A 24,144-nucleotide genomic window follows, 5' to 3' on the forward strand; every position below is an offset into this window, starting at 1 on the left:
TGGTCTTCTTTTGGTTGGAGAAAGTATTTTTTCTTCCTCAACAGTAGTTTCAGTTGCTTCTGTGGCAATCTGTGAAGTTGAAGAAGACTTCAGGCTGTCAGGTTCTTTCTTATTATCTTCAGGTTCCACATCAGTAGTTTTATTGTGGGCAACAACGTGCTGTGGAATTGTGGTAGGTTTACTCTTTGACTTTCTTGTTGTTGGTATGAGCTTTGTTACTTCCATGACGACACTTTCAGTTTGTTCCCACTGACTCAAAGCAGACCTCTTTTTTTCTGGTTCTTTTGTTATTTGTGCTGTCTGTTGGTCGGCCTGTTTCAGAGGAAGCGTTGTTGTAACATCAGTCGGTACAGGGACAGAAGTCAATTGCTCGGGTACATCTAGAATAATGGTTGCTAAACGCTTGGTTTTCTCCACAAAAGCAGCATCAGTTTGCTCCTTGGATCTCAGTAAAGATAGCTGACTTTTTGGCTTTTCTATGGTCTGTGTTTTCTCCTTGTTAGAAAATTCTGGGGACAGTTTTAGACTTTTTGACTCTCTTTTGGTCGGCGAGAACTTATTTTTTCCCAAAATAGTTTCAACTGGATTTGTGATCCCCGGTGCAGTTGAAGATGTGTTTTCATTCTCAGATTCATTCGCAGGTTCGTTAAGCTCTGAATAGTGGTCAATAGCTATACTCTGGGTAAGAACTGGTACTGAAGTTGTGGAAACTTTCAAATTCTTTGACTCTTGCCTTTTTTGTACAGATTTAGATTGCTCAGCATCTGTGCCTCTGATAGGCGCTGAAGTAAGGTGAGACATTAGATTTTCTGCTTCACCTTTGAGCTGTGCAGGCTTTGCAACAGTTACGTTTAAGAACACGTCTGTACTCTTTGACTCTTTACTGGTAGGTCCAAGCTTGGCTTGCTCAACAATAATGGTCTCAGCTTGCTCTGTGACTGACTTAGTGTTGAGTTCACCTGTTGCTACTTCCTTTGTAGCATGTTCTATGGAGAGCTTTGGACCCTTTGATCTCCTTTTGGTTGGAGAAAGTTTTTTTTCTTTCACAACAGTAGTTTCAGTTTTTTCCAAAGCCATCTGTGGAGTTGAAGACCTCAGGCTCTCAGGTTCTTTGTTATTACTTTCAGGTTCCACATCAGTAGTTATATTATGTGAAAAAACGTGCTGGGAAGTTGTGGTACATTCAGTACTCTTTGACTTTCTACAGGTTGGTATGAGCTCTGTTACGACACTTTCAGTTTGCTCCTTCAGACTCAAAGCAGACCTTTGACTTTCAGGTTCTTCTGTCATCTGTGCTGGCTGTTGGTCGGCCTGTTTCAGAGGAAGCGTTGTTGTAACATCAGTTGTTACAGGGACAGAAGTGAATGGCTCTGATACATCTAGCTTTGTTTCTTCTACAACAACAGTTTCAGTTTTCTCTTCGGAGCTCAATGAAGGTTTCTGACTTCTAGGATCTTGCTTTGTCTTTGCCACTTCCTTTGTAGCATGTTCTGGGGAGACATTTGAACCCTTTGATCTTTGTTTGGTTGGAGAAAGCATTTTTTCTTTCACAACAGTAGTTTCACTTGTTTCTGTGCCCATCTGTAGACTTGAAGACTTTAGGCTGTCAGGATTATTGTTATCAACAGGTTTCAAATCAGTAGTTCTATTATGTGCAACAACGTGCTGTGAAGTTGTAAGTTCTGTACTCTTTAAATTTTCCTCCCTAAAACTCAAAGCAGACCTCTGAATTTCCAATTCTGCTGTCATCTGTGCTGGCTGCTGGTCAGCCTGTTTCAGAGGAAGTGTTGTTAACTTTTGCTTTTGTGGTAAAATTGTACTTTGTTCCAAAACCACAGTTTCAGCCGGTGCTGACACAAACTGTGAGGTTGACTTCTCAGATTCCTGTACCACACATATAGCTCTTTCATTGTCTGCCACTGGCTCTGAATCAGCGGAACCATCAAGACTCTTTGACTTCCTCCTGGTTGGGATAACCACAGTTTTGTTCTCCACCACAGCAGCAGCATCAGTATGCTCTTTGGATCTCGGAAAAGATATCTGACTTCCAGGCAATTTTTTGGTCTTTATCTTTGTTGTTTCATCCAGAATACTGGTTGCTACATGCTTTGTTTCTTCCACAGCAGCAGTGCAAGTTGGATTCCTGGGTGACCCTTGAGTAATAATAGGTTTTACCATTTCAGGCTCCACCTTAGTCTGGGCAGAGTGTGTATCAGTGGTCAAAGTCTTGGACTTTCTCCTGGATGGTACAGGTGTAGTATTCTCACTAACATCAGAGGCAGACTGCTCAATGACCTTTTGGATCAGTACAGGTTCCTCAACAGCAGGTTTTATTTGCTTAGCTCCAACAGGCTCAGCTGTGGTATCCATCTTTAGGCCTTTAAATGTTGCCTCTTGAGAAGTGTTGTTACGTTGGGCTTTAAAAGGTTCTGAAGTATATGTTGGACTCTGAGATTTTGGTTTTGTTGGTTCACTTCTGGTTTGCTCCACACCAGCCATTTGCATGTCTTTCATGACGGCTGTTACAGTAGGCTTTAATGTTTTATCCTCAGTTTGCAGCTCAGCCAAAACTGACAAGTTATCCTCAATAGATGTAGATTTTTCTGTTAAGGAAAAGCTTTTTTGTGAGTGCTTGCTTTTTCGTGGTGGTGGCACTACAGATGTCTTTGTCTCCTCGAAATTACCATGAGGGAGCTTTTGTTTGCTCTTTCCATCAAGTTCCTTGAACAGAGTAAAGATTACATTAAATACTACAGTCTCTTAAATATAACATGTAATATTAATGAGAAATAATTATATGATTTAAATACCTTTAAGCTGCGGCTGAGATAAGCCTTTTGTGTGTCTGCTTCTCTGAGTGTCTCCAAACCTTCTTCCTCTAGTTTTCTAATCAAGACTGGTATCAAGCAATCTGTTAGAAACTGCTGGTGAGAAAGCGCCTCCCGCAGGTTTGCTTGCAACTTTTCACCCTCCTCTAATGTCACCTAACACCAGGAGGAAAACTTGTTTAATTCAATTCAATTCAATTCAGTTTTATTTATAGTATCAATTCATAACAAGAGTTATCTCAAGAGACTTTACAGATAGAGCATGTCTAGACCATACTCCAGAATTTACAATGTTCACAACAGTTCTAGTAGTTTCCTCCAGAGCAAGCAACAGTGCAACAGTGGCAAGGAAAAACTCCCATTTGGGAAGAAACCTCGGACAGACCCAGGCTCTTGGTAGGCGGTATCTGACAGCCGGTTGGGGTTAGAATGAAGAGTGGCAATAACAGTCCTAAAGTAGGGGTCTATTAATACACCAAACCCAGGATTTGGTTCACGATATTTGACCCCACGGTACAATACCGACCTCGTTTCTTTTTTTGAGGTTCATTAACTTTTTCAAATGAGACATAAGAAAAATGGTAATGGTAACAGTAATGGACAACTCTGCTTTTAACCTGTAGGGGGGCCGAAGAGGAAAAGTGCTTTGGTGCCTACTGTAAAGGTGGTGTTTTGAGGCAAGTAGCTAATGCTTTGTCTATAATGTTAGATCACAGTAGTTCATCAGTAACGTTAACTGTATAATAGAGGACTAATCTAATGGTAATTTAGCTAGCTAGCTAGCTAGCACACTCGTCTGCCTCACTTTGCCGGACTGCAAATTCTCTCCAATTCCGGGTCACTTTACTCCTGAAACATTTTCTCTTTATGTAGTATTTTGTTTAAAAGCATTTATTTGTGAATTATATACATTTTTAATGTAGAAATTGCTGCTATATTCTATTAAGTGTCCATTGCTAACTATAGTAACTGCATGGCAAATGGCAATAAACAATGTCATCTGGGCTGCCAATGTTGTTAAATTCTCCCCTTTTAAGGGCTTAAAGAGACAGGCACTCCTACAAAGCATCTCACACAGAGGATGAACACAGGTGCGGCAGCCACAGGCAAAATGAGAAAAACAAAGTGCTTTTTTAACATTGATGCACGTAAATATGTTCTAGTACAAAATACAAGTATAGTCCTGAAAATGCTATATAATAGTTGCCCTTTAAACGTGACCCAGCAAGTTGCCAATGAGTGAAACACTTACACTATTAGAAGACTACATTTACTAGGCAGCTGTCAGATGTACCCAACAACACAAAAGTTTAAAGAAACAAAGTACTGACATTGCACAATAAAAAAGTAAAAACATTAAAATATAGAAACCTGCAAAGAAGAAATGGATTCTGGTTTGCTGTGGTTCCATTCCTGCAGGGCGTGAATACAGTCCAAAAGACAACGAGCTGTGTTTGTAGAGCAGGTACCTTGATGTTCACTCAGCCTGGACTTTAGACTGGAGACATAATTGAATCATATTCATTGCATACACATTTTGCATGATATCAAGATGGGATATAAATCCAAACAGGCTAAAATGTACTTTTTCAGCAAAAGGAACAACTTCAAGCACAAGAACAGAGAAATAATTATGTATGAATGTATGTCCTATTGCTTAGTTCAAGAAACCGGGCATTAACATTTATTCTTCTGATGTTTCAAACAGGTTATAAAACAGGAGAACTCTGTGTTTCCATGTCATTGATCAAGAGCAGGTTGATCCACTAAGGCATGTTTCTGGTATGTAAGAATAATTGAAAACTGAATTGAAATTGATGGATGCCAGCTGAGAATTTGTCATTTAGCATATCTTCAAGTAGAATATATAAAGTTCTAAAAGCCCAGGTGGTGAAGTGCACAGATGGTACTGCGTGTCATGTTAGTTCGTGAGGTCTGTGTAAGACAATCTCTTTCTTGTTTTTACCTTGAGTGAAATTTAAAAAATATGAATCAAACAAAAAGGGCTAAGAATTAGTGGTGCTGGCTGTCTTATGACCAAAGTAACAATTAAAGTCATAACGAATTACCCAAATGCATACAGTATGTAGTGTTTTTTATGTTTTACTTATTTGTCACAGCTCTCTACTAACAATGAGGACATGCCATCCATTGTTAGACATGGTACCTGTCATGTTGCTGGCATAAAGATTTCACCAAAGTCATAATTTCTGTTGGCAGCTCATCAGTGACAAGTGTAGCCTTTACTTCCTGTTGGAGGTCCTGAACTTTCACACCCAAATCTGCCAGCGATTTTTCACAGTTCTGACAGGAGGAGGACAACAACATCATGTAAGTAGCATGCCTGCAACAACGCCATGTAAGCATTACTGACGTACTCACATGCCAGGAACATTGCAGCAGTTTTTCATTTATAATATACCAATATCAATAATACCAACTCCAAAAATCCACTTAATGTACACATAGTCTACATCAACAAAAGTACATTTCTACTGCCGAAATTTTCCGCCGGATGTTTTTCACCTTGCTCTCTCTGTCTGTTGGCGTTCTCAAACTTGCAAGCGCATGCCGAAAATGTTAAATTTTGAAGAAAATGTTGATCGTACAACAAGACAGCTTGGTGTCTTTGGTGGAATGATTGTAAAGATTTACAAAGAATATGTTTATGGCATTTACTCTGTAACTGGGATGTTTTGGTACCAATTGGTAATGATTGCTGTGGACAAAGTACGGACGGCAATACACTGGTGAGAGCAAATTACGTTTAACCATGTATCAGCTCATTTAAATAGCTCACGTTACTGTATTGTGTGCACAGCTAACTTAATTCAATATTGTATGTGGCATTTTCTTTTGTGGGGTGCAAACCCACCAAAACAAGTTCCTTCCTGAGACTATTTGAAAGAGCCACAGTTGCTGCGTCCGCAGCTTAGCGGTGCCCAAGACGATTGTGATTGGTTTAAATAAATACAAAACAACCCAGAGCCTTGTTTTTTGTGCTGTGGAGATTGGTCTGGAGACATACCACTTTTCGTCAGGTTTATATGTGGGAACTCAGCCTACTTGGATAATAAAATGGATAAATAAAGTAGTACTAACCTGAAGGCTTTGCCAGTGCTGTTGGAGCTGAGGGATGTTGTTCTGGGGTTGGCTGTAACTGAGCGCCTGGTCCAGGGAGCGCAGCTCCCACTGCAGGGCTGCAGATCTCTCCTTGAGCCCCTTGGCCCTCCTGGCCAGCTGGTGGTCCAGCTCCTCCAGCCGGGTCTCACAGCCCGCCAGGCGCTCCCTCACCTCTTGCTCTGAGGTGGTACAGAGCTCATGGAGATGGCTTACCTCCAGGGTCAGGGCATCGCGGCCTCCAGGCGTGCAGAGGCCCAGCAAACTTTCACTGGCAGAGTCTAGCTCCTTCATCTCTTTCTGCTCCCTGTCCACTGTCTGCAGCAAAGCCTGGAATAAGCAGGGAAAAAAAGTTGAATCAGCTTATTAGAATGCAGAAAGAACTATCCTTTAAAGAGCTTTTGGCGTTTAGGTTTTGAAGTTGTAAACCCAGAATTTAAAAGTCAAAGATCTCGGGGCATTAGTTGGCTCCAGAAATGTCCACAGATGAGAAAACCGAACATGCATACACTGTACAAATCATGTCTTTAATGTCTTTCTCAAATGTCTAAAATGCATTGGTTTGTTACTAGTAAAGGAGTTCCTTGATTTTGAAGCATTACAAGATAAATATTTTCAGTGGCAGATTAAAATTGGTGCTACTGGCTTCCATTAAAGAATCCAACTAACAACTGTGTGCATTGTCCAAAATTTACTTTTTTGTCCACCAGCCAAATGTGTATGTTAAAATTTTACCGCCAGATATATTACCATTGTTTTTTTAACTGGTGAGTAAAGCAAATCTACCAGTCACTTGCATACGTTATCAGCATTAGGCTTTTTGGAGCTTGATTGTGTGTATGTGTTTTATCCTCGGACCTTCAGAGTGTTGACAGCGCTGTGCAGACCCTGTCTGTCTGCTGGAGGAACTCCGAGGCCTTTAACGTGCTCCCTCAGCCAGTCCTGGGCTGCTTCATGCTGCTCCACCAGCTGGGTGCAATGCCTCTCCACTAGGATGCCCTGCTCCAGCTGAGCTACTGTATCCTGAAAAAAACAGTACTTGCATGTTTACAGATGGAATAACTTGGCCATTGGTAACCAAATCAAGCCACATGAAATAACTTGAACTTTTATAAGGGAGACTGAAGTGAAACAGTAAGTGAGTGGGAGGGGAGATAATCTTGTTCTTTGGGGCAGGGGAGGAAGAAGATGATATTGTGGTGGTGGTGATAAATATAACAGCTTAATAAGACAGATACACTTTTATCCAAAAGATACCACACTTAGTCTTATGGTGTATCATTCCAGTGTTATAAAATACATAACTGTCCATAAATACTAGGGTTCACACATAATAATAAGATGTAAGACATTTGCATTTGCTATTTAGATTTTTAAAAAATGGCTTAGAATTATGAATTTAAAAAAAATCTTGCAACTACTGATTAACTCTCTCTGCATAATAATTAAGTGATATTAACACATGTTTACATCAACAATGTCTCAATGCAAAAATGAATGTATATTAATTATGACAAATTAATGTCTAATTATTAAAAAAGTAAACAATAAACATAGTCTTTATATATATTATCACCACAGAGTGCTGAACTCACAGTAAGCTCTTTGAGCAACATTGGGATGGACTCCTGCTTGGCTGCCCTGGACAGTTCTGACCAGCTATGTTCCTGCGTGATCTCAAACAGTTCTGCAGCCTGGAGGAAAACAGTGCAATACAGTGAGAATGTAAACCTTATATCCTATCTGATTGTTTGCCTAACTCTGAAACACCTTCTTTCATCTTTATTTTTTAAGGTTATTTTTTGGGGCTTTTCCCTTTATTGACAGTGGATAGACATGAAAGGGGGAGAGAGATGGGGGATGGATTCAAACCCGGGCCGCTGCAGGACTCAGCCAACATGGGGCAAACGATTTTACTGGGTGAGCTACAGGCCGCCCCATTCTTTCAGCTTTCTTAAAGTAATACAAACTTGTAGGGCTGGACCACAATGGGTAGGTATTCAATTTTAAAATATGGGATTTGAATATATATATGTATATATATATATATATATATATATATATATATATATATATATATATATATAGAAACACACCCTTTTTTTCAAAAACGTGCATGCAGTCTTACTGTGGTGTTTAGTCGGTATTAAGCCGCTAGCTGCTGGCTAATTTATGCAGCGCTATGTACAGTAAGTTGAGTTAGAAGCAAGCAGTCTGATGTTTGTACAAGTCTGTATGATTATATTGTATCAGCCGGGTGTCGTCAAGAGATTTGATAAAGGTAAACATAGTCCGACTGTTTATAAACCTTATGCTCCAGTGAGGCCTGGCAGGCTGGGTATTCATTCATAAACCCTGTGTCTGTTGTCACTGTCAGGTAAAAACGCAGGTCTTTCCAATTATTTAGTATACCTGCAGCAAAAGGTTAAGTCTGATTCAATTTTTTGAGAAAATCAACCCAACGTCAACCTGTGGTGGACAGTCATGTAACTGGAGATCAGAAGCAGAAGCTTAAAATATATGCTGTTGATAAGGAGCGAAGCTTCGAAGTTTAGAATGTTTTCTGTACAGCCATACAAAGTTGTACAAAAAAGGAAATGTAATAGCTATTGGCTGTTATATCCTAAGTTACTGGGTTCTGAAACTGCTGCAGCACTATCATTACATTTGTTTTGAATTAACAGAACATTAAAAGCTACTCTGAAAACATGTTGCTGTATTGGCTTTCCTGTGAGGTGTGTACCTGTGTGCGGAGGTCTGAAAGGACGGGGGCCAAGGCTGTGCACTGGTCCAGCATGGTCCGGGCCTGTTCCACCGCCTGCCTCCGCTCTCCCAGGCCGGGCCAGGGGAAGACACGTGGCAGGCTGGAGATCTGATTCTGTAACTTAGACAGACGCTCCTCGGTCAGGCCTCGCTGGTAGTCACAGGACACCAGGAGCTCCACAACACCCTTCAACTTCCTGATGGTTAAAAGCCATGTATAGATAACATTAGAAATCGTAATCACAATTAATTCAGTCCTAATTTAACCTTTAAAGTCAAGTGATCTCAGAGTGAAAAAAAGGTCTTTAATGGAATTTATAGGGTTTCCTATATTTCCTTCTTTGTGTCAAGTGACTGATTTGAACAACAAGCTTTAAAAGTAGTATTTAAATTTACTAATATTTATTTATAGTAGACCAGTATCAATGCACATTTGTCCTACAGGGTTACTGGAGTCCGGTTCACTGCTGCCGGATACCGTTCTTGCTCAGTATTGGACCAATTTCAAAAGATTTTTGTTCACAATTGTCACTTGAAAAATATGAAAATTACCCTTAAAAGCTTGTATTTCAGTCTACCATCATTGATCTGTTTGCCAGTAAATGACAAGAAAGAAAAAAATCTTGTTTAAAGAAATTATTGACGTAGTATTTAAAAAAATGTTGTGGTATTGGGAGAAAAGATCTAGCTGTCTTTAACGCTGCTGTATCTTAATGCACTTTCACAATGGCTTTCCAGTCATAGTAATGGCTGCTGGTTAAGGTTTTATTTATTTATCAATTTTTTATTTTCAAATCTTTTTATTGGGGTTCTGCTATTCAATACACACATTTCAGTTCCAGCTATGTATAGAACCATTTTTTTTTCTTGAACTAAACAAAAAAAACAGCAGAGATCACACTAAACATGCATCATATTAAAAAGAAAAGGCAGTGTGACATACACCTAAAATAATAATAAAATAACTTAAACAAATAATGACAAAGCAGACACACCCCACCGGGCAGGCCTAGTTATATTCAAATTGCTAGAACAGGCTGTAGTCAAATCCTATGTTGTTAATTGGGTGAGACAAAGTTCAGTCCGGAGGGGTCCACTGCAGCCAAAACTGCCATATCTTGATGAATCCCTTGAAATTGTTATGCAGGATATAAGTCAGTTTTTCCAAAGGAAGTGTTTCCAATTAACTTCCCTATGACAATCATCCAGTGCAGGCGTCCAGTTCTTGAGAATGGTCTTTCTTGCTATGTACAAAAGTATGCAAATCAGTTTAGCATTGTAAATGCTTTTTTTACTGTCCACTTTAGCTGCTAAGATGCACTGGAGGGGTGAAAGTTTCAGATCATATCCAACTAAAGTAATCACTTCCTTCATAAATAATCTTGATCAGCATTTTCATCAAAATAATCGTGATTATCATTTTGGCCATAATCTTGCAGCCCTATATTAAGTTGTTTTGCAATACTCCTTTTCTCTAAGATAAGGTGTTCTGGTACATTGTGTTATAACCCAGCTCTACTAAATGTGTCAGAAGCAGGATAGATGGTTAGGGACGCATCCTGTGTCTGGTTGCAGCTTCTCTTTACAGCCCAGCTAAGGGTGCAACAGGACGTGTTATCTTTGCTCTGATCTTTCAGTCACATTCCAACTGAAAGATAACAAATAAGCACAAAAACATATCACATCACAGTGACCAAGAGACCCCACCCTTAGTGAATAAGACCAGGGGTGCATGAGCAAAAGACCAGACAAAATTTGGGGGAGAGCTGTGGTAGTTTAATCTCTGTATTTTGTCTGTAGAATTTTCTACTTAATAAAAAGTGTTCACACATCAACATCTGAGATTTTGACTATAAATTGACTGACCCCTGAGACCAGAGTAGGATTTAGCTCCAACAGTTGGTAGTGTCCTAATCAAGGCAGAGTTTTAAAAACCGGTTCTTTGTTGGTAAAAAAAGCTCTCAGTTCAACAATCTTTTTTCACTTTGACATTTACTTGAAAAAATATAGTAAACATTAATACCATAAATTTGATTAGGGATTCAAATGATTTAGTTTTAATAAGCAGATTTGATAAAATGCTATCAACCCAAACCGTGCCAGGCTCCTGATCTATACCCGAGCTTAAAAAAGGATGCTCACCTGGTTGAGGGTGCGCCCCATGTGCTCAGTCCTTACCGCAGTGGCCAAGGTTTCAATTCTGACCCACGGCTCTTTACTACATGTCATTTCCACTCTCTCTCCCCCTTTCCTTTCTACTAAATGTCTAAAATTCCCCAAAAATAAAAAAAAAAATATCGTTGTACCTTTGTGTCTCCTCAGCAACCTGTAGGACCGTCGTCCACTGCTGCTCAGTGTCTTTGACTGTTTGTTCAACCTCCACTTTCTTGTCTCCCTGCAGGTCTTTGTGCTCACAAAGACTCTGTGCTCGTCTCTTCAGCTCCATCACTTGAGCCTCACCATTGGACTTGGAGCTCAAGATGCCCTAAAGATACAATCATAAACATTTTTCCTTTTTTTTTTTAGACATGTGTTATATGATCTTATCGGTTAGTATGATTCTTTTTGTTTTTTGAGCTAAACATATCAAGAACAAAGGATATGATTGTTGATTTTAGAAAGCATGCTCCCACCCATGATCCTACAATTATCAAAGGCCAGCATTTGGAGTGTGTTGACATCTTGGGAAAGTCATTGACTCTGATTAAATACCTTTAGTGAGAATTGCGAGACAGTCTGCAAAAAGTGTCACTAACTTTTTATCTTGCCTTAGAAAATGTTACCGTTTCAACATTGATGTAACCATGCTAACCCTTGCTATTGAGCCTTTATTGAATCTGTGTTGTCTTTTTTCCTTGTTTTGGTTCGGGAGCCTGTCCCTGCTCCAGCCTGTCTCCCTCAACCAATTCATAAAGTGGGCTAGTAGGCTGATAGATAGGTGAGTCTCAACTCAACATGTCAGCGCAAAGCCAACTCAGTTTCTTTAGATTGGTTCCCACCCTTTACATGGCAAGTTCCAACTTCTCCGCTCTGGCCGTCTCTATGTTGCTCATAAGGGTAAAACCAAGCGCTACAGAGAGTTTTGTCTGAGTTTTTTTTTTAAATAAAATTGGAATGAGGAATGTACCTCATCTTGAGCTCATCTATTCAAGGTCTTCAGGCTCCTGATGGAGCAGTGGGGGGAAAGGGGAAGAAGCACTTGTCATGGCTGTATTATGTACCATTTTGGGTCTGCTGTATTGTATCGAAGACTGTGAGTGAGAGTGTCTGTTCTGATATTGTTTTTTTTTTTTGGTACAGCAGTGTATATTACAAGACTTACATCGGAACAATATCTGTTTAATTTTCTCTGCTGTTCATATTTCTTTTTCAAACATTAAACTAACAGGAAGTCAGGGAGAGGTAAGTTGTACAGTGCAGAGTTTTTACATAAAACAAAGGTTGGTAAGACCGTGGAGGACTTACCAACTTACTTAGGGAGACAATTGAAAAATTGTATTAAAAATAGTATTAAAAATTATTTTACTGATAGAAAATAAAAAAAGAAGTTTTCAAACAACATCAGTTCAGGGTCCTTTGAAAATTTTGAATTTTGGAAAAGAGACTGCAGATACAGTATTTGGGGACCACTAATGCATAAAAAAATAAAAGCATCCAAAAAGCAACACACGTTATTGGATCTTTAAAACTATTCTGATATTTTGTATGATGCTGGTGATGTTGTTGTTGACCAACAAGTTTACCCCTGGGTACTAATAAAGAAACCTAACCTTATACTGTATGTAAAACAGAGGTCATGTGTCCACTGCCCAGATATAATAATGTGCTACAAAAAGAAAAACTACTATTTGAGAAAAATATGTTGTCATGTTTTTTCTTTTTCACAGTGCCCTATTTTTAGGGCCCGAGCGCTGGCAGCAACAAGAGCCCTATTGAAACTGAAGGAATTCTTCCTTTCCTTTCCTTTCTTCCGGCAAATTAATTGCCTTTTTGACGGGCTTAATATACTTAAAAACTCACCAAAATTCAGTGTCAAGTCTGGTGAAAATGTACATATTTTAAGGGTTTTGGGAATAGGCGCACCCAAATGGCTCGCTAGCGGCCCCTACAAAGTTAAAGTTGTCTGTAAAGCGACCTTCAGTGTTCGAGTGTTCAGAAAGGCGCTTTTAAATAAAATGTATTATTAATATTATTATTATTATTATTATTATTTAATGTTGTACCTGTGCTGTGTTCAGACGGTCCTCTAACTGAGCCTGGCTGCCCTGAGTGCCGCTCCCTTTTGACTCGGCCTGTTGCTGAAGCTTTTTGACCCAGGTTTGAGTTCTTCCTGCTTTGGTTCGGAAGGCCTCCAGCTCCCTGGAGAGCAAGTAATGGATGTCAGCTTTTTCCAGAGAGTTCTCTGCAGTCTGCAGGACTGTCCTCCACTGCTCCTCTGTATCTTTCACCGTCTGCTGAACCTCCAATCTCGTGCTCTCATCCAGGTCGGACAGAATCTGACTCTGTCTCCTCAGTTCTGTCATCCTGGAGTCTCCCTCAGGCTTACAGCTCAGGACAGTCTGAGGATAAAAAATAACACTGTAGTTAAGTTAACAGGGTGGCAAAATACGGTATGACTGTTGCAGAGGAAAATGTCAATAATGTCCAGTGGGAGAATGTTACTAGGTACATTTACTCGAGTACTGTACTTAAGTACAAATTTGATGTACTTGCACTTTACTTGAGTCTTTTCAAGCCACTTTCTACTCCTACTCCGCTACATTTCAGAGAGAAATATTGTACCTTTTATTCCACTTCATTAATCTGACAGCATTAGTTATTAGTTACTTTGAAAATTAGGATTTTTGTACACAGTAATGTAGTTTATAAAATACAATGTTTATATAAATTATAAATTAAACTACCCAACAATATAACGGTGTACAAGTCCAGCTGAAATGTGTAGACCATTAAACACACAACTGTTTGGATTGTTATCCGTTTCTAAAATGTGAGGATTTTTGTGCATTGAGTACTTTTACTTTCAATAGATTGAATACATTTTCCTGATGACATACTTTTACTTAAGTAACACTTTCAATGCAGGACTTTTATTTGTAACAGAGTATTTTTACAGTGAAGTATTAGTACTTTTACTTAAGTAAAGGATCTAAATACTTCTTTCACCACTGATCATGTCTGACAAATAGTCTGAATGCTCAAATCCTGCTACTTCAAAATTAAGTTAAATGGACTTACAAACTTCTTTTTAAAAATACATTTTTAAAATGCATTCAGAAATTTAAAAAAAAACTAAGATGTTTTATGGAAATATGCTGACATTTTGATAAAAGGAGAAAACAAGGACATTACCTAGATATACCTTGATTAGTGATGGTAAAATAAAAACATCCAAAATACTAAATGAAAAATAAACTCATCAAAAACATGCATAAGTGAAGTAATTAGCATAGATGAATTGTTTTTGTCAAACCTTTCATTGTTCAAACTGACCTGAAACATTTTATTGTTCAAACTGACCTGAGCGGTGTTTATTGTCTTTTCTAGATCTGTCTGAATGTCCAGAGAGAAAAGGCTCCGCTGCTTGTCTTCCAGCCAGGCTCTGGTGTTTGTTCTCAAGGCTTCATATTCTGTTAACTTGCCCTCCAGAGCAAACCGCTTCTCCGCCTGATCCAGGACTTGTTTAGCATTTTGCAGGACTCTCGTCCATTGCTCCTCAGCGTCTCTTAGTTTTTGTTGAACCTCTTGATTTTTGGGTTCTCCCAGGTTCCGACCACACAAACTCTGGCATCGTCTCCTGAGCTCCTGGAGCCTGGAGTCTCCTTCTGGCTTGGAGGTCACAAGGGCCTGTGGATAAGATACAGAATGCACATCTCGCAGTTAAGGCTTATATAAAACTGCAGAAGGCATGAATATAATATACAAATTCCATAACATATTGTTGTCTGACATTGAGGGTGAAGATAAACAGTAAATGTGTGATGTCTTACCGGCAGTTGCATTTGTGAAAAACATAATTAAAACACTTTTTATTACCAAAGCATGTTAAATCTAATAAGGGGGATTCCAATTCTCCCTGTTACATGAGCCATCAGCTCACCTGAGCAGCGAGCAGTCTGTCCTTTGCTTTGGTTAGGCTTTTCAGTGAGTCCAGTTGTTTTTGCAAGTCTGTAAGCCAGCTGCCTGTGTCCTGCTGCTGGGTATAAAATTCTTTCAGCTGAAGAGGAAAAGATACTTATATTAAAATGGTTTAAAATGGATCAATGAAAACAGCCCATCGACAGGAAGCGGAAGGCCTTATGTTTGGTCTAGTTCATGTTCATGTAGCACCTCTTTATCATACATTCCAACTGTGTATGCATAGTCTAGGACGGGGATCTTTAACATTTTTAGACCAAGGACTCCTTAGCTCAAAGAGAGACAGAGCAGAGACCCTGTACAACGTATGTTGTGAAATTGAGTTGCATATTTAACTGGGCCTACAATAACATGTAGGGTGGCCTAAAGCCTTTACACATAGCTCTGAGGACCCCCTAAAGGTTCCAGATCCCTCCGTTGATGATCTCTGGCCTAGGGGGTTCACAAAATAGACAACTATTCAAACATTCAACCATAACAACTGTTAATCGACAGAGCGCATTATTTATGAAAATTAATTTATCTGTTGTTTTAACATGGTACAGTAATGATAGTAACGTTGTTCTGTGTGACATGACGGAGCAGGATGGAGCGGCCAGAGACACTGCGCTAAACGCAACAAGACTCCTTTGCTAACAAGGAGTTCAAAAAGAAGATAAAACATGAGGACGGTAGTGACAGCAAGTAACTGTCAACTCATCATCGACACACATATGAGGGCTATTGTCTATTTTTGCACTTTCATTCTGGCGCGTTATTGTTGTGAGTGGGCCAAGTTTTGAATTTCTGTTTACAATTGGCATCTGAGGAAAATGTTTTATTAATCTGTTTCCTTAAGACAGCTCATCCTGCTGTGTGTCAGCCACTATTGATGTTTTTCAATAGACAAATAACATTCATAAACTTCATGAAATATTAGGACATCTGTAAAATCATGTTTTTTTGGGGAGTAGTTGATTACTACTAAACTACTATTCGTTAATGCCCTAACATAACCACACTTGTTTATGCCATTCAATTGTTGTTCTGACACTTCTGACCAAAGTTTGCCAAATATAATCCAGGTAGCATGGAGTTCTCTTACCTCCGCAGCTCTCCTCTCAGTCTGCTGGGCGATCTGGGCTGCTGCAGCAGCTTCCACCTGTTTAGCAGCCTGCAAGATTGTCTTCCACTGCTCCTCCGTGTCTCTGATGGCCTTTTGAACATGGGCTTTCCTGCCCTGGTCTGCGTCCTGATGGTCACACACACTCTGGCCTCGCCTCCTAAGGTTGTTTACCGTACAGTCACCTTCAGGTTTGGAGCTCAGGATGGTCTGCACAACGAAACAAACAGTGATTAGGTTCCGAGCACCGACAGCGGCAAAGGCCGTATTGAAACTGAAGGAAATTTTTTTTAGTTTTTTTCTTTCTTAATTTCCCCCAAAACTTGGTACACATACTGTATGTAGACAAGATGGTAAAGGTTTGCCCCCTTTCACAGCTAATGAACTGTACAACGTAGAGTCTTGTGTGAGGTATCTCTGACCTCAGCAGTCACCTTTTCATTGATGACAATTTGCAGTATCTGAGTGCCACGCAAATGCACGGTCGCAAGGAGGGGCGTCCGCCAGTAACCCTGACGTTGGCTACCTGCATTCTTACAAGGACGGTCAAAATAACACAAATTCCTGTTAATGCCAGTAATTCTTTGATGCGCAATTAATAATCAATTAAGAAATCCTACTCTGTGTCCACAACGTTCATCTTTAGGATTGCTCCAGTGCCGCCGGATGTCCGTCTCCTTCTGCTTTCTTTGGGTTGTAATTTTAAATTCTGGTGGATTCATGAGGACTATGGTTTCATGCTTTTTTGTGATTAAAAATGTTTTATTTTGGGGTGCCAAGATGGCTCACTTGCGAGAGAGTCACCCATTACAGAGATTTATTCCTTGACACAGCGGGCCCGGGATCAACTCCGACCTGCGACTCTTTGCTACATGTCATTCCCCACCTCTCCCCTTACATGTCTTCAGCTGTCAAGTCGAAATAAAAACCAAAAATGCCCCAAAAAATTATCTTTAATTTTCTTTTTCTTTTTTTTCTTTTTTTAACTCGCAACATGAACACCACCCCAGATAATTTTGTGGAGCTGATAGTTTTAATTAGCTTTGTATTAAACTAGAATTCTTGTTGATTTCAACACGTAACTCTGTTGTTAGTAAATTTGGAGTTGTGTCAGTAGAGAGAAAAACGAAACCAATCGGTGCAGCCTACACCGTGTTATCCCTCCAGCATTAGCACCCAATAAGCTTCAACAGGGCAAGTTTTAAAAGCGTTTTTAGGATCTAAATGTCATAATGTCATTAAAAGTGCCTACTCATGTGCAGTGATTCTTTCCAACTGAACACAGTGAATCTGACTGCCGTAGATTTGACAGAATTGCATGAAAGTTGTGCTAATTCAGCTGTGTTTAGTTCCAGAATTGATACTGCAAGGAGTGCTTTGGGACCGTCTACAAACTACAACATCAAAAAGAGATACAAACATATTTTTAAAAATAATAATATGTTTATTTTTTAAAAGTAGGTGCTGTAGAACAACTAGTAGGAGACAAGTTATGATTTAGGTAAGTTTGGAGACACTACCTTATTTAAAATCAAATAGATAGTCTACATATTTTAGTTTTATCTGTTTTCTGTGTTGTAGTTTGTAGACGGTCAATAAGCTCTCTAACTGCCGTCTCAACACAGGAACTAAACAGAGCTGAATTAGCACAACTTTGCATTTCTTTCACATCTACTGCAGTCAGATTCACTGTGTTCCCTCGGAAGGAATTACTTCACATGGGTAAGCACTTTTAATGACATTTTGAACAAGTTTAGAAGCTGAGAACATGTTTAAAACTTGAACTGTTTAAGCCTGTTGGGTTCTCAATCTAGCAGGAGGATAACACGGAGTAGGCAGCACTGATTGGTTTTGTTTTTCTCTCTACTACGAGCACTCCAAATCTACAAACAGAACGACGTTTTGAAATTGACCGGAATTCTCCCTTAACTCATTTGGCATGGCTTGAATGTAACGGACGTTCTAAAAAAGTTACGCACTAAAGCTTTAAATTCTACAAGCAAATTAGTTTTACTTTAGAATACTGAAAGCAGCAGAAATGAGAACACTTTAGTATCTGTTTATTTATCGCAAGTTATATTGTTATCGCGATATTCAACAACGTTATTGCATATTTTCCTATATCGTGCAGCTCTATTTCATCCAGGTGAATGTGCCCATTCACATTGTGCCTCAATACAGCTTATTTCAAGACTATTAAAAATATTTCTACAACAACAGGGATGTCTTAACTCAATTCTATTAATGCCCATATGTTGTTAAAGCCTATGTACCAATATTCTGAAAACATATCATTACTACAGTAGAATAAGTTCAACAAGACCTGAGCTGCATGGCATCTGTTGTCAGGTGGTGTGTGACTGCCCACAGCCTGTAGCTGCTGTTGTCTGTCTCGGATCCAGGACTGAGTGTTTTTATTCTGAGTGTCAAAGTCGTCTGAAAGACTGCGGAGCTCGGCCTGCCTGGCGGCCTGCTGAAGTCCTCTCCACTGCTGCTCTGTGTCTTCCACCAGCTGCTGAACCTCTGGTTTCCTGCTCTCCTCCAGATGTTCACGCAGACGTTCCCCTTGTGTCTGCAGTTCCAGTATCTCAAGTTTGGAAGTCATCACAGCCTGGAGACCGAAGACGTGGAATACGAGCTTAGTGATCAAAAGTAGAGCTGGGTACCATATTTGGTACTTTTTATGCTCTGACCAAAATGCCTCTAAAGAAATGCATTGTCATTCAATACCCAATTTTAATACCTAAGGAGTAAATCTCAGCCCTGTCAGTGAGACAATGAGCATGCAGTATGCTTCTACCAAGATGTAATAATGTTTGTGATTGGCTGTCTAACGTCACACATCGTAGAGACACACAGGAAAATCTCTAAAGGGGTTCACGTAGTAGGAGTTGAAGAATAAATAAAAAGATTTGCGCCGTAACGTGTCATGTTGTCATTTCTTCTTGTTTTATAAAATTAGTACCAAAAAAGTATCATTTAGGAACCGGTTTTAAAGTTACGGAATTGGTATCAGTACCAGTGTTGAATATTTTTGAATATTTAATTTAATAATATCCAGCAAAATCCCAATTTACCCTAGACTTTACTCCAACCCGAAATTTGTCAGGGCAAGAATGCCTTATTTCCCCCCACCAGGCCTAAGCCCCTGGAAATGATTTTTTAATCTATTTTCAGACTTTTTTAAACTATAGTTAACCTACGAAGGGGCAGCTCAGTTGAAAATGTAGACGTATTCATAATTTCAAATCTCCAGTTAGCTTTCAGCACTGACTTAATGTATGGAATCTGTCTTAGAGCTTCTGTAAATTCTTAATTTTGCAATTCCTTTGATGATTCTATTTTCACAGAAACAATTTGACTCTATATTAATCATGCCATCAGTCTGTGACTGGCCCCATTATCCTTTATTTTTAATTAGGTCCTTTTTTACTTAATATCTATAATCAATATTGCTATTTCTCTTTTTTAAGTTTTTCTTTTTTTAACTTTTTTAATATACATCCCATGGGCCCACCCCCTGTGGGAGGAACCGTTGGGGTCGGGTTTGCTGTCACATGGGTGGCGGCGAAGGTCAGGGGCCTCGACGGACCAGACCCGGGCGGCAGAGGCTGGCTCTGGGGACGGGGAACGTCACCTCTCTGTGGGGGGAAGGAGGCGGAACTTGTGCGGGAGATCGAGCGCTACCAATTAGATCTCTACGCACAGTACTCCTAGATAGTGGTTGAACTCTGTCCTACTCCGGAGTTGCCCAGGGTGTGAGGCGCCGGGCGGGTATGGGCATACTCACAAGCCCCCGGCTGAGCGCCGCCGCGTTGAGTTTACCCCGGTGGACGAGAGGGTTGCCTCCTTACGCCTGCGGGTGATGGGGGGGAAAACTCAGACTGTTGTTTGTGCATATGCACCAAACAAGAGTTCGGAGTATTCGGCCTTCTTGGAGACCTTGAATGGAATCCTGTATGGGGCTCCAGTAGGGGATTCCATAGTTCTGCTGGGGGACTTCAACGCACACGTGGGCAATGATGGAGATATTTGGAGAGGCGTGATTGGGAGGAAGCGCCTCCCTGATCTGAACCAGAGTGGTTGTCCGTTGTTGGAATTCTGTGCTAGTCGTGGATTGTCCATAACAAACACCATGTTCGAACATAGGGATGCTCATAAGTGAACGTGGTACCAGAGCACCTTAGGCCAAAGATCAATGATCAAATTTATAATCGTTTCATCTGATCTGTGCCCGTATGTTTTAGACACTCGGGTGAAGAGAGGGGCAGAGCTGTCAACTGATCACCATCTGGTGGTGAGTTGGGTCAGGGGATGGGGGAGGACTTTGGACGGATCTGGTAAGCCCAAACGCGTAGTGCGGGTTAACTGGGAACGTCTGGAGGAGGCCCCTGTCCGACGGAGTTTCAACTCACACCTCCGGCGGAGCTTTTTGTGCATGGCTGTGGAGGCTGGGGATATTGAACCTGAGTGGACAATGTTCAAAGTTTCCATTGCTGAAGCTGTGGGAGCTGTGGTCTTAGGGTCTTAGGTGCCTCAAGGGGCGGTAAGCCACAAACACCCTGGTGGGCACCGGTGGTCAGGGAAGTCGTCCGACTGAAGAAGGAGTCCTTCCGGAATATGTTATCCTGGAGGACTCCGGAGGCAGTAGCAAGGTACCGACGTGCTCGAAGGGCAGCAGCCTCTGCCGTGACAGAGGCAAAGCGGCGGGTGTGGGAGGAGTCCATGAGAAGACATGGAGAAGGACTTTCAGTCGGCACCAAGGTGCTTCTGGAAAACCGTTCGCCACCTCAGGAGGGGGAAGCGGGGACTCATCCAAGCACATACAGTAAGGATGGGACGTTGTTGACCTCAAATGGGGAGGTATTAGAGCGGTGGAAGTAGCACTTTGAGGAACTCCTAAATCCAGCTGACACGTCCTCTGTGGTTGACACAGAGCTGGAGGATGATGGGGGATTGTCGTCAATTTCCCTGGTGGAGGTCGCTGAGGTAGTCAAACAACTCTACAGCGGGACCATGGAACGTGAGATTGATCGGAGAATCGGAGCAGCGGGTGCGGTATTACACTCTGTGTAATATTCTACCAGGCAATTTTCGTTCCTACCCTCACCTATGGTCATGAAGGCTGAGTCATGACCGATAGAACGAGATCCAGGGTACAAGCGGCCAAAATGGGTTTCCTCAGGAGGGTGGCTGGCGTCTTCCTTAGAGATAGGGTGAGAAGCTCAGTCATCCGAGAGGAGCTTGGAGTAGAGCCGATGCTCCTTTGCATCAAAAGGAGCCAGTTGAGGTGGTTCGGGCATCTGGTAACGATGCCTCCTGGGCGCCTCCCTAGATAGGTGTTACAGGCACGTCCAGCTGGAAGGAGGCCTCGGGGAAGACCCAGGACTAGGTGCAGAGATTATATCTCCAACCTGGCCTGGGAACGCCTTGGGATCCCCCAGTCGGAGCTGGTTTATATGGCTCGGGAAAGGGAAGTCTGGGGTCCCTTACTGGAGCTGCTGCCCCCGCGACCCAATATCGGATAAGCAGTCGAAGATGGATGGATGGATGGACTTTTTTAATATCTATTTTTATTTATTTCAATTTTTATTATTGGTATTGTTATTGTTATTATTATTAATAATAATAGGGAAAGGGAAGTCTTAATAGTCTTATATACTTAATAATAATAATTATTAATTATTAATAATAATTAATAATAATAATTATGAATTATTATTATTAATAATACTATTATTGTTTCTTTTGTAATTACAATATTTTACTTATCACTTCATTAGTTCTAGAGTAGTTCTTGCAACATTTCAAAGACTTTTGTAAAAATACAATACTGAGGCTAAATCATATTTTCTCAATAACAGAAACTTTACAAGCTGAGACTGATTTTAAAGCTTACCTGTGCGACCTGCAACCTTTCTTCAAACGGCATGTGACAGCCGAGGGACAACAGCTTCTGTTTCTGCTCTTTGATCCAGCAGTGGATGCTTTCACTTTTGCTTTTGAAAGCATCAAAGTCCTTTTCAGTGGCTGCGTCGGTCTGTGCCTTGTTGAGACCGTCCTCAGCGGCCTGAAAAACCTTCCTCCACTGCTCCTCGGTTTGTCTGACTGCATCCTGAACCACTCGTCTGCTGCCCTGGTCCAAGCCCTGGCTGTCACACAGACTCTGGAATTGTTGCTTCAGACACTGGAGCTTTGACTCTCCATCGGGTTTGGAGCTCAGAATAGCCTGAAGAGAACAAATACCCAATCTCAATAGATGACGGGAGACGTGGCAGCTGTATGATAAGACAGCATTGCTCACCGTGCCAAGGCCATAAAGAAAATACACATAACACATTTCTTCTGTACTGAGATATTTGGGCACCCTCAATATCTTTGTTTACCTGAAAGGCTCAGCTAAACTAAACGCCTCCAGTATGAGTTTAGATACACCTCCAGGAAGACAGAAACTTCAGACAGTTAGGGACAGCAACCACACCGTTCTGTGTGATCCTAAATTCTCCTCAATTAAGTGTTAATTAAAAGTCTCCCGAACCTTCTTCACGTATGTGAAATGAGTTGTGCTGCTCCTGAGTTTAAACTAAACAAACCAATAAAAACAAACCAATACACAACTACTTTAAACTTACTTGTGTAATCTGGACCTTTTCTTCAACTTGCATGCAACCAGCAAGCGACTGCATGCTCTGCTCCCGGTCTCTGATCCAGGACTGAACATTTTCGTTTTGGGTTTTAAAAGCGTCTAAGTCCTTGACCAACAAAGCTTGTGTTTGGGCCTGGCTGAGATTCTCCTCAGCCGTGTGCAGAACCGTACTCCACTGCTTCTCTGTTTCTCGGAGCAACTGCTGGACCTCTTGTTTCCTGTCGTCCTGCAGATCCTCCCGCTCACACAGAATTTCACTTTGTCTCCTCAAGGCGTTCATTTTAGAGTCTCCCTGGGTTTTGGAGCTCAGGATGGCCTGGTGACAACAAGTTTTACACTTTACTTTAATGCCTTTCCATAACCTTCTATTTTGACAACAGCATTATTTGAACATCTTTTTTTTTTTTACTACACTGGTATTTTATATTTAAAAAAGTGACTGGCATAAAGCCTCTGTTTGGATTCAGGTAAAATTCAGTAATTTAAATTTTGGGGTGGTGGTTACCATGACCTATTTAAACAATATTTCACTGCCTACTGTTGCAGAGTACGAACACTCCACCTTAAATGTAGCATTTACGCCAGAGAAAGTCTGGTCCGCAATCCAGGCCCTGCCAAATGGGAAATGTCCGGGGCCTGATAGGTTTCAACACGAACATTACAAGAACTTTTGGCCAAAAATCCACGCAATCTTTTAGCCTGCTACTGGTAATATTCTGTAGGGTGATATTCCTCCCTCTTGGAAATACACCTCAACTAGCCTACTATTAAAAAAGACAAAAATCTCTTGGACTGTTCATGATACAGACATTTTAGCCTATGTGGACTACAAAATAGTTGCACTGGCCCACAGGCTTGAAAATGTTCTTCCTAAAATTATTAATCAGGCAGGATTTGTGACAAAGGGGACTGACCCTTCCAACTTCCCTCTTCTTGAGTATGAACAATGTAAAAACCATCCTCCCATGGTTACTAACTACTTATTTCAGAATCTCCTGTGAAACTTGACCCCAGCGTTTTTTAAGTCACTAAACTGTCATATCTCTCAATATATTTGGAATAACAAACATTAGAGGGTTTGTTTATCTAAACTTACTAAACCAAAGGAACTGGGAGTTTAGTACATGTGAACATGTGATCGCATCCAGACATTTTGGAAAGAGGTTCATTCTGTGGTCCAGGAGGTACATGGTAAACAGTTTCCATTATCCATATAATTTTATCTGTTAAACCATACTTTGGAAAATCTCTTTGAGACTGACACCAATTATCTGTTGAAAAATCTTTTATTTCTAGCTAAAAGATTTATGTTGTGGTGTGCCCCGCAAGTCCCAACAGTTGGTATGATTGATTGGGACTTGGGAATTGATCGGTATGAAACTGATTTATGACCTCTACATAATTCCGACCTGCCAACAACTGTGTTTGTATGTACTTAGCTATTTATTTCTTGTACAGCACTAGTTATCATATATATATACACTCACCGGCCACTTTATTAGGTACACCTGTCCAACTGCTTGTTAACACTTAATTTCTAAGCAGCC

General features: G+C 40.7%; 1 protein-coding gene across 1 annotated transcript in view; it reads right to left on the reverse strand.

Moving 5' to 3' along the window:
* Positions 1 to 24,144, reverse strand: part of LOC117936251 (nesprin-2-like) — a 208,747-nt gene that overhangs the window by 130,304 nt on the left and 54,299 nt on the right. The window contains exons 42-57 of the mRNA XM_034859128.1: positions 22,584 to 22,913; positions 21,851 to 22,180; positions 18,275 to 18,562; positions 15,934 to 16,161; positions 14,812 to 14,928; positions 14,232 to 14,558; positions 12,935 to 13,270; positions 11,018 to 11,196; positions 8,692 to 8,908; positions 7,544 to 7,642; positions 6,807 to 6,971; positions 5,931 to 6,278; positions 4,996 to 5,132; positions 4,200 to 4,326; positions 2,811 to 2,984; positions 6 to 2,721 (exon numbers count right to left, since the gene is read on the reverse strand). Of these exons, the coding sequence (XP_034715019.1) occupies positions 6 to 2,721; positions 2,811 to 2,984; positions 4,200 to 4,326; positions 4,996 to 5,132; positions 5,931 to 6,278; positions 6,807 to 6,971; positions 7,544 to 7,642; positions 8,692 to 8,908; positions 11,018 to 11,196; positions 12,935 to 13,270; positions 14,232 to 14,558; positions 14,812 to 14,928; positions 15,934 to 16,161; positions 18,275 to 18,562; positions 21,851 to 22,180; positions 22,584 to 22,913 (6,118 nt within the window). The remainder of the gene's footprint in view (positions 1 to 5; positions 2,722 to 2,810; positions 2,985 to 4,199; positions 4,327 to 4,995; positions 5,133 to 5,930; positions 6,279 to 6,806; positions 6,972 to 7,543; positions 7,643 to 8,691; positions 8,909 to 11,017; positions 11,197 to 12,934; positions 13,271 to 14,231; positions 14,559 to 14,811; positions 14,929 to 15,933; positions 16,162 to 18,274; positions 18,563 to 21,850; positions 22,181 to 22,583; positions 22,914 to 24,144) is intronic.

The sequence above is a fragment of the Etheostoma cragini genome, chromosome 20, assembly GCF_013103735.1.
Source record: "Etheostoma cragini isolate CJK2018 chromosome 20, CSU_Ecrag_1.0, whole genome shotgun sequence".
In the NCBI taxonomy this organism is placed as follows: Eukaryota; Metazoa; Chordata; class Actinopteri; order Perciformes; family Percidae; genus Etheostoma; species Etheostoma cragini.